This window comes from Echinops telfairi, unplaced genomic scaffold (assembly GCF_000313985.2).
Source record: "Echinops telfairi isolate 266 unplaced genomic scaffold, ASM31398v2 ScPeMD7_3509;HRSCAF=4178, whole genome shotgun sequence".
In the NCBI taxonomy this organism is placed as follows: Eukaryota; Metazoa; Chordata; class Mammalia; order Afrosoricida; family Tenrecidae; genus Echinops; species Echinops telfairi.
In genome coordinates this window covers 723,178-734,090 of record NW_022107407.1, presented here as the reverse complement: position 1 = coordinate 734,090, position 10,913 = coordinate 723,178, and the positions used below count along the sequence as shown (strand labels likewise).

Sequence of the window (10,913 nt, the reverse complement as noted above, 5' to 3'; positions counted from 1 at the left end):
TGTTTTGAGAATGATGAGGGCAATGAATGTACAAATGTGCTTTACACAATTGATATATGTATGGATTGTGATAAGAGTTGTATGAGCCCCTAATAAAACAATTTAAAAATAAAATAAAATAAACATGCTACATAAAAAGAAGAATTTAGATACAAAGATTAATGGTGCCCAAATTAAAAATAATCCAACATGCACACTAAACAAGTGCACTGCCATGAAAGCAAGAGAATTGCTGAGAGTTCTGAGCAGGTTTGGGGGATTGAACAATCCCAGATTAGACTCCCTATAACACTAGATAACCAATGAATAGGTCAGATAATACCTACTATGGAACAGGACCCCTCCAACTAAGTAGGTGTGTTTAAGTGTAATAAGGCAGAGGATAGACAGATCTGGGGACAGATGTGTTTGCAACTTACAGATGGAAGACAGTTGAATGGGAATATGAAACAAAACTGATCTGGAGGACTCAGAATTTGCCTTTTGTCCGCAAAGCACTGACTCCTTCAGTTATGAGAGGGACTTAAATGGCCCCCAAACTTGTCATTAGCCAGTGAGACTTGTGAATTTTCTAGGCAACCTGCAGTTACCCTTAAGGATCGCAAATTTGAGATTTAAACTATATGCATATTAAGCATCTGCCTTTATTTGAGAAAAAAATGACAGCTTCAGACATCTGAGGCAAAAATATACAAGATGTGTTACTATTAGCATGGATTTTATCCTCTAATATGCACAGAAACTCCGAGGTATTATCCCACTAAGTATTATTTCAAGTTCCGTAGCATAAGGGCTTGGTCATACACAACTGGAACTAACACCTGGAACCGCTTCTCTAAATAAATACTCAAACCATAAGCCACTGCCTTTGAACTTGACTCTGCTCATAGAAACCCTATAAGACAGAGTAGAACTTCTCCACAGGCTTCCTGAAGTTATAAATTGTTACAGGAGAAGACTAGCTAATCTTTTTCCTGTGGGTGTGAACATCAACCTTTGGTTAGCAGCTAATTGCTAGTTCACAGTGCCACCAGGTACTTAAATAAACATTTAACGAAACAATAAAAACCACCGCCAGCAAGTTCATTCTGACTCAAAGTGACCCATAGGGTTTCCAAGACTATAAATCTTTAAGCAAGCAGACAGCCTATCTTTCTCTCTCAGTGAAGCTGGTGGACTTGAACTGCTGATCTTGTGGTTTAATATCTCAAGACCTACCCTAAAATGCACCAGGGTTGCATTAAATAAACACCAAATCAAATCAAGTGCCATTAAGTCAATTCTGACTCACTGCAATCTTATAAGATAGAGGAGAAATGCTCCTTAAGATTTTTGTGACTGTAAATCTTAGTGGAAGAATAGTTTCATCTTTCTCCCTTGGAGAAGCTCATGGGTTTGAACTACTGACTTTGGCAGTTGGTAGTACTCCTTACTAAATAAACATCAAATCAAAAGCCAAACTCATTGCCATTATGTAGATTCTATAGGATAGAATAAAGCTACCTTATAGGTTTAAAACCAAGAATCCAAACTCATTGCCATGGAGTTGATGCTGACTCATACTGATCCTATAGGACAGAGTACAACTGCCCCTGTGAGTTTCAAAGACTGTAAATATTTACAGGCATAGAAAGTCTCATGACTGTCCTGAGGACCAACTCAACTTGGAAACACTATGCCATCCGGGGTATAAATTTGGGGGGAGCAGAAAGCCTTCTCAGTTCAGAGGTCCTGGTCGATTTAAAATTACTGATGTTTGGGCTAGCAGGGCACTCAAACTCGCTACAACACCAGAGGTCCTAAGTAAACACCAAAGCCAAACCAGACTCACTGCCATCAAGTTGATTTTGATTCATGATGATTCCAACTCATAAAAATCCTATAAGGACAGGTAGAACTGCCCCTGTGGATTTCCAAGCCTGCAACTCCTTATGGAAATAGAAAGCTTTCTTTTGCTCCTATGGAGCAACTAGTAGTTTTGAACTGCTAAACTTGTGGTTAGTCGCCCAATACATATTCACTAAATTACCAAGAATCATCCTAAATAAACACTAAACTCAACTCATTACCATTGAGTCTATGCCAACTCAAAGAATGAACAGCTGTCCATATATTTGCTTACTTAAAGAGATTCGGTGAGGAATGCAAGGCTATGAAAAATTTAGCATCTTGAAATTAAGCCCAGATTTAATAACCAATTCAAGGATCTTAATCCCTCTCTTATGTATACATTTTATCACCATTGAGTTGATTCTGACTCATAGCTAACCTACAGGACAGGGTTGAACTGCCCTGGTGGGTTTCAGAGACTGTAACTCTTTACTGGAGTAGATAGTTTCATCTTTCTCCCCACTGGTGGTTTTGAACAGCTGACCTTACAGTTAGGAGCTTAACTTAAAGGCAAGTAAGCCACCCAAACTCTTCTGTAACATATAAAGAGTAGTTTTCTTAAAACATTCCTTCACATTTTATTGTTCAGGTTATTTCATGTGGTTTACGTATTTTAATTATTTTTGAAATTAGATTTTTTCTATGATGTTTTCATGAATGATTGCTATATACAATTTTAAAAAGGTTGATTTAATATACTTTTTCCTATCCAGCTACTTTTTGAAAGTATTTTAATGTATATCTTAGCATATAGAAGACTTCTTAGACAACAATGGTGATAGAATAGGTTCTAGCTTTTGGAAACTTCAGTAATTCTTATCAAGAATGATATCAGTATATCACAATTAAGCATGCTTGCTATTAATTTGACTGTGAAACTTAAAATCAAAAAAATAATCATCAATGATTAAAATAAATGTTTTTATTAAGAATGAGTGCAGATTTTTATTAAAGACTTCATAGCACTCATTAAAAAGATCAGATTTTTTCTTATTTGAGTTAGATGATACAGTGCAATAATGGAAATGGTATTAAGGCATCATTAAAATCACATTGACACTTTTCCTATATTTCTTTCCCTGTACTGTTGAATTTCATTAATCATCCCTTTATATCAGATTTTCATATTAATATTTATGATTCAGGTCCACAATTTGTGGGTGGGGTGTGTGTGAGAGAGAGTGAACAGTCTTCTATACTGGTATTGAAACTATAATTGTTTTCCTGTTTTGAAACATATAGAGATCATAACATTTTCAAAATTTTGTTAGAATAATAATGAATGATTCACTATAAAACTAAAGAAATATGAATACCATGTAGATACTAGAAATATATTACTGGAGAATTTAAATACCATGGAAAGTGATAATGCTATGATAATATGTAAAAAATATGAGAATGTACTTTTCAGCTCATAAAAAATCTCTATATAAAAATTAATAAAAGAAAAAAATTTTTATTTTAAGTTACAATTTTTTCTCATAAATACCATACAGAATCTCTTATTTCTAAATCCAATTGGGACAAAGCTATGGTTTTAGAATTTGAAAAAGCATTTTAAAGAATAGAATAAAACTTTATAAATATTTAGAAAATAGACAATAAGGGAATTGTTCTTGTGACAAATCTGATAAATTCTTAGGTTAAAAAAGGAACTGATTTTGAAAAATCTAAAAAGAACATCGAGTTAAGAGGGGAGGAATGTGAGTTGGAAGAAACGACAGTACTTTCAGGTACATTTAATTTACTTTTTATCTATCAGTAAGGATATTTCAGTTATCTAACAGATTAACTGGCTAGAGCACATTAAAAAAAATGAAGCTCTCATACTTCTCTCCTTTAAACTTAGTCTATCTGAAGTAAGATAGTGAGCACAGGAATTATACAATGCTAGAATGGAGGTCATCAACGTTAAAGGTCATCAACATTCAACTTGTCTTATAGAGAAAATTAAACAGGCGCCATTTAAACTGAAGAATACATGTATCCAAGCTTCTTACAGTCATCACGGAACTGCTGCCAATAGTTCCTGTACAAGTAACCTTACTGAGTCCGCAGGTCTACTTACCATGCCACTGTAAGAATGGCGCAGCAATATCGCATGTCCATAGAGCAACGTCCGATGACCGCCTCCTTGAGCAGTCTGCACAGAGAAAGGGGAGAAGACAGAGAAGCACAGAACTTAAGCAATAACTTCAGAAATGCTGTGTAGTAGAAAAGAATAAAGTAAAAGCTGCCGCAGACAAACAAAGTGCTGTGGCAAGAAAACTTACAATAGGTAAAGCAAAAACAAACAAACCAAAAAATAATTTTGTGGGATTAGTATTTTATCTAGTTCGTGAACACTGGGAGTCATCTTGCCCCCAATCTTTTCCACATCCCCAGTAAGCTTCCCTGGCACTTAAAATACAAACCCCTGTGGAGCCCTGCCTAGCACAGACCCTACTTTATGTCCTATCTGTACCTCATGTACTCCCTTTACTTCACTCCAGCTATACTCTTCTTTTCACAGAAAAAGTAGAAGAGCCTACTATTACTCAAAATACTAGAAATAATTTAAGTTTTAGGATGTTAAAAATCCAAATATAACATCCCCCTCCCATGCAGTTAAAAAAAATTAAGGGTAATTCTTCAAAGCTTCCTAATTCAGGAAGGAGGCTAGCAAGGTCATTAAGATAAGTAGTCAGGCATGAAGCATCTTCATTTAGAGGCATCAGGAATGGCATCAGTAACATCTCTTGTGTTGGATAAACAAGGATGCATGAAGTGTCCAAATTCTGTCTTGGGAGAAGTACAGGCAGAATATTCTTTAGGATGAGGGCAATGAATGTACACATGTGCTTTACACAATTGATGTGTGTATGGATTGTGATAAGAGTTGTATGAGCCCCTAATAAAACGATTAAAAAAAAGAAAGGATATTGAGATTTTGCCTCATATACTTTGGACATGCTGTCAGGAAAGACCAGTCCCTGGAGAAGGACATCATGTTTGATAAAGGATAGCAAATAAGATCAATAAGTTGAATTCCAGACTTACACTTTCATACAAATTCAAGTTTACGTAAAATCTAACTGCCTTTAGTTTGATTCCATGAATTAGAATAATATTTGAATTGACTGTATTTCCCAGTATGCAGATAGATAGCTATTATACTACTTATATTCAGTATTGTACTTTAATATAGTTCTTGAAAGTTGTTTTTTTTAGATGGTGAATTCAATGCCGCTCTACAATGTGCCATTCCCAGCACAGCAAACCATATGATAGTATGATTTAAAATGGCCAATACCAGTCCATTTTAGCTTATTAATGCATAGCACATCAATCTGTATGCATTCCATTTTTCGTGACTTGCACTTTTCCTAGATCCACACTTGGCATAATCCAGTTATTAATTATGCGTAAAGCTGTTTCTCCACATTTTTACTCATGACCCACCAGCAAATGAAGGTTCTGAAGGCTTCACTCCAACTGCATCATTCTTGTCGACTCTACTTTCAGAAGGGAGCTGTTTTTACGTCATATTTTGAGTGCCTTCCAATCTCAAGGGCTCATCTTCTGGCACTATAGCTGATAACGCTCTGCTGTCATGCATGAGGTTATTAGTATCAGACCATGTTCCACTGTGATTCAAAAGGTTTTTGGTGGCTATTTCCTCAGAGGTGGACAGCCTATTTCTCCTTCGCAGTCTGTTCTTAGTTTAGACACTGTTGAAAACTGTTCACTTTGAGTGATTCCTCGGGTATGTAAAATAGCAGTGGCATCCGTTCTACCATCATAGCAACACAAAAGCCACCATAGCATGGCAATATGATAGACAAGTTGTGCTCTTCATAAATAATATGTGTATATATATATATGTATATATGTGTACATAAACGCACACACACATACAAACACATGCACACATCCCAAATAAAAACCACACCAGTTGCTGTTGAATCCATTTTAACCTACAGTGACCAATTCGTTGTACAGACTAACGTGTTCCATAGCGTTTTCAAGGCTATTACTTTTTGGAAGCAGTTGTGAGCTTCTCCTGATGCACTTCTAGATGGGTTTGCATCACCAAGCCTTTGGTTAGTAGTCAAGTGTTTAACCATTTATACGACCCAGGGTAATGTGTGTATGTCACTCTCCCTCTCTCCCTGGCTCTCTCTCGCTCTTGATATACATATTGACACACTTATATGCACATACATGGATAGATGTAAATATACATCTAACATATATGTATGCATGTATATAACTATATATAAAATATATAAATATACACAAAGACATATATTAGAGAATCCAACTGATCCTGTCCAGTGCAATCATGATCAATACAGTGAAATGGAAACAGACCTGAGTTTGTTTAATATGGGTGTACTGACTGGAACAGAAGCGGAAGTATAGTCAAAGCCCTAGAATAGGCAAATTAATAGTCAAAGTCTTAGAATAGGAAGAGCCTGATATGAAAGACTGTTTTATTTCCAGCATTATGAAAAGTGACATACATTAAAAGCTGTACTATTGGCTGTCATCTTTGAATGGAACAGTGACATTCCAAGTCTATTGGTCAAGAGATTTGGTTGCTATACAACACAAATACAGCTCCAGTTTTCTAAAATGAAGATAACGTTTCTAGCAGGGGATTGGCCTATAATATTTCCCTTTTGGTTATTATTCTGTTCATAGTTTTACAAATTCTGATATTTTCTGGTCTTACTTTGTTGGTATGACTGAATCAGGCTGAACGTGCTCAAAGTCCTGAAATACATCTTTAAATTTAATGTTCTACTTAGTTAGCTAAGATGTTATATTTTAGTATGTGGATTTTTTTCTATTATAGATTTTACATTTTAGACAAGTCTAGATTTTTCATGCTAACACAACAGATTAAGTTTTAATAACACTCTTGTAAAAATCTGAAAATAAGTTATTAAAGTTTTATTTTACTTAAAAGATAAATCTGTTGTGAAAACTAGGTGAATGTAATTTCAGCTCATGGTCTTCAGTACTCTGCCTCTAACCTGTATTCTAATTGGCTGTGACTTTTTTAAAAAACCAACATGACTATTTCCACTCTTGGACAGACCGGGTTTTATCCAACAAACATTTATCAAAATAAATGTATATGTGGGATATGCATAAAGAAATATCTTGATATTGTTCTGTGTCAATATTCTTTTCAAATTTGGCCTAAGTCTGGCTTTAATTTACTTCAACAAATGCTTATGGACTCCCTCTAATGTAAAAATGATCAGAATCTAACTAGGATGATCATAAGATTTTGCCACATCTACAGTTATTCCTTTAGACCCTAAGCATACCATCTTAGGTATACTCCGAGACTACTCAAATACTCAACAAACAAACAAACAAAAAACACAAAAGAAAGAAATGTCAGTGTATCACACAAAAGAAATTTCAATATACCCCTAACAGTTGTCCAGTACTCAGAAACAAGATTTCCATTATACCTCCAAACCCCCCAAAATTTAAACAATAAACACACTGAAATTACCATATTTAGATATGAGGATCCACGGAGGAATAATTAATTGACAGTATGACAAGCTAGTTAGGCAAGCTTAAAATTGGCCAACAGATCAAGGTAAGAGTTAAAAAAAAAGACCTTGGTGTTTCAAGTTTACAAATTAATTGTCCTTTGGGATCAAGAACACACAAAATAAATGCTTTTAATTTTACCAAATTACAGTGAAACCAGAAAATTAATTGGTACAAAACACAAACTTTCAATTCACATTAATGCTAACTATATGTTAAGTATTTACATTAATTCTCTAATCAAGAATAGCACATAAATGACACACTCTTTGCAATTCATTTAAAAAATATCTGTTGGTATGAGAGGCACAGTACAAGTGCAGAAGACATTATGCAAAAAGCTCCCAAACTGCATTCCTCTGCCTTGAAAGTGAGTTTGCCCTGAAAACTCTAGTCATTCATTCAATAAACAGTTACTGCTCCTCAAGCAATTTCTTTCCAAATATTTTTACTCTAATAGCAAATAAAATGGAGATTTTAAAATCATATCATTTTACTGAACACTTCCAGCTACATGAAAGATGTAGTTTAATTCTTTTAGTAAAAGCATTGTCTGGACTTACATGTCTTTACAGCAAATCCCCAAAGGTGGTGTAGGTTTGACCTCACCTTGGAAATGCAAGCTACCAGTATACTGCTGTTATCCTCTTAATGAACTTCACCAGATTTTTTTTTTCAATGGTCTTCAGCAGCACCAGGAGCCTATAGAATAGTCTCTGGGACTACTGTCATTATCTATAGGATACCCAGAGTCCCTGGGTCATTAAATACATTTACTGCAACTGAAAGGTTTGAGTATAACGAGGGTGTCTCAGAAGAAAGGCCTGGCGCCCTATATTTGAGCTATCAGTCATTGGAAACACACCCCATCACAATGAGTCAGCATTGACTCAACAACAATTGGTTATCATGATGGTTTATGTCAAAGAATTGTTTCTCATTTATGAGAAAAATATCTAAACTCTTCACAATTTAATAAGATATACAATTTGATTTTGAAAATATCGCTTATAAAATATTTATTTCTATATGTGGGTTTAGCTTTCTTATATTGAGATGATGAGCAGGGGTAACGTTGAACAGGTGTCTAAAACAACCACATGAAAGTTAAGTAGACAAAAACAGCCCAGAGTACACACTACTTACAAACTATTTTACAACCAACTTAGTATTTTTAGGTATTCCTGTGCCTCTAGCTTTCCAGAATCTTGTTTAGAAATATACAATTAGAGAATGAACTGAATAGATATTTCTACATTAGTGTTTCTAAAATTTTTAAATAGTTTTATTGACATATGATCCACATATCATACAGTTAAATTATTTAAACATATTAAAAATAGCCATGTACACATAAATGCCATCAATTTTAGAACATTTTCTTCGTTGTACTCATTGTTATTAGGTCCCCATTTTCCCACCACCACCTCCACTTCCATAATCCCAAGAAATTATTAATTCAGGTACTGTATGTGTTTTTCTATCCTAGATTTCATATAGAGAAAACATGTACATATATGTGCGCATGCAAACACATACACACAAAAAACAATAACAGCATATAACACATAGGAAAACATCAGTTGAAAAGATAAACAAAAATTGTAAAAACTAGGAAACTTTTAACATGGGTCAAAAGGTAGAACAAATGGTAAGATGTTCAACTTTAACCTAGCAACATCTGCATTAGTACATTTCCCAATGCACTCTGTCTGAGAGCAAGGATATTCACATCTCTGGTCAATAGTCAGAAGGGATTCACCAGAAACTTAACCCATGTAGGACCCTGCAAGGAGTTTTGGCTTTCAGTGCCATCCAGAGCCTTCTGAAAAGTGGATGTTTAGAACTTAAGATCATTCCCTCCTCCATATTTGGTTTTATTATTTATGATTCAGGATTTGGCTTTATTATTCATAATCCTCGGATCACACAGGGTGCTGTGAGTCTTTCATGTGAACTTACCCCTTCTCACCTCATTTGGATGGCTGCTTGTTGTAAGTCAAGTCTTTAAGACCCCAGGGACCATTCTTTCTGACAACTCACACCATCTGATTTCTTTACTGTGTTACTTAAGGATTATATCATTGAGACACTCCTGGCTAGGGGTGAAGTCAAACCTGTCAAGTCTCAGCCTGAGAACACCCCCTTGATATCATAAGCCATGTGTATAAGAGCAAGAAGAACAAGTAAAGACAATATTTCTCTCTGTTCCTCCGCTTTCTTATTTGCTGGGACGCTGCCACTGACCTAAGAGCTGTTGCTGTCCTGCCATGTTTCTACCGACTTTGGATCTTTGCAACCCCGCACACACTAGCCTGTGACCTTCCTGCTTCCCAGTTTACATTCATTCTGCATCCCCAGAATGTGGGCATATAAATCTCAAGAGGGGCTTATGAACTAGCATTGGACTTATGTACTTGAGTTGGACTGGGCTAGGGTGCCTTCTTGCTATGCTCCTCTGGAGAATATGGGAATTCTATTGATAGTATCATTAATTTATCCAGTTTTATAGAATCTCAAATGTTAGGAAAGTATAAATGTACAGAACAGAATTTTGGACAAAATAGTTGACCTGTACCAATCAAACCTCAAGTAAGTGGACATTATTTATGCAAACAATAAGATATGAAGATGGGCAAAGCGTTCAATAAAGCAAATTCAAACAGGCAGTGCCATACCTATCAGATTATGACATAATAAAAACATAAAAAGTAAAGATAGCATGAAAATAGAAAATATATGGTAGCACCATTCAATATACTGTATATACTCAAGTATAAGCCGACCTGAATATCAGCCGACCTGAGTATCAGCAGAGGCACCTAATTTTACCACAAAAATGTGCTGAAAAATTCATCTTATACACAAGTATATATGATAAGTGGTCCAGTGAACTACAAATCTATAACCTTGGGAAAGTAGTCAATCATGGATGGCGGTGAAAGTGTAAATCCATTTGCAGGGTCCCCACCTGGGACTAAGCCTCCAGTGAATTATCTCTGTCTCATGGCACTTCAGTCATAAGACCAAGGAAGTGATTCAATTCCTTTAATCTATTACAGGTGAGTTTAAGTTAAAATCCAGTTTACTTAGTGGGGTTTCCAAATCGGAGACTTCCAGCGTGGTCTATGAAGAATGTTGTGTACCTCAAAAGGGTAGTGTCCAACAGCCTGGTTGTCTATAGCACACAACAAGGGTCACCAAGGGCTACAGTGAACCCTTGCCACTTCGCGCTTCGACTTCCAGGGCTTCACTCTATCGTGGTTTTTGCGTAACAGCGCATGCTCTGTCATTACTGCCACTGATTGGCTCATACTGTACACGCTTCTGTCTGCATCGCTACGTATCAGGGCTACGTATCAGATGCATTTTTGCTTTTGTACAGTGTACTGTAATTATTTGCGATTTTTAAGAAATTTTATCTAAGCCCTATGATGGCTCCTAAACGAGCTGCTTCTTCT

General features: G+C 35.7%; 1 protein-coding gene across 1 annotated transcript in view; it reads right to left on the bottom strand.

Moving 5' to 3' along the window:
- Nucleotides 1-10,913, bottom strand: part of RYR2 (ryanodine receptor 2) — an 805,653-nt gene that overhangs the window by 578,762 nt on the left and 215,978 nt on the right. Inside the window, exon 7 of the mRNA XM_045294222.1 lies at nt 3,962-4,036. Within this exon, the coding sequence (XP_045150157.1) occupies nt 3,962-4,036 (75 nt within the window). The remainder of the gene's footprint in view (nt 1-3,961; nt 4,037-10,913) is intronic.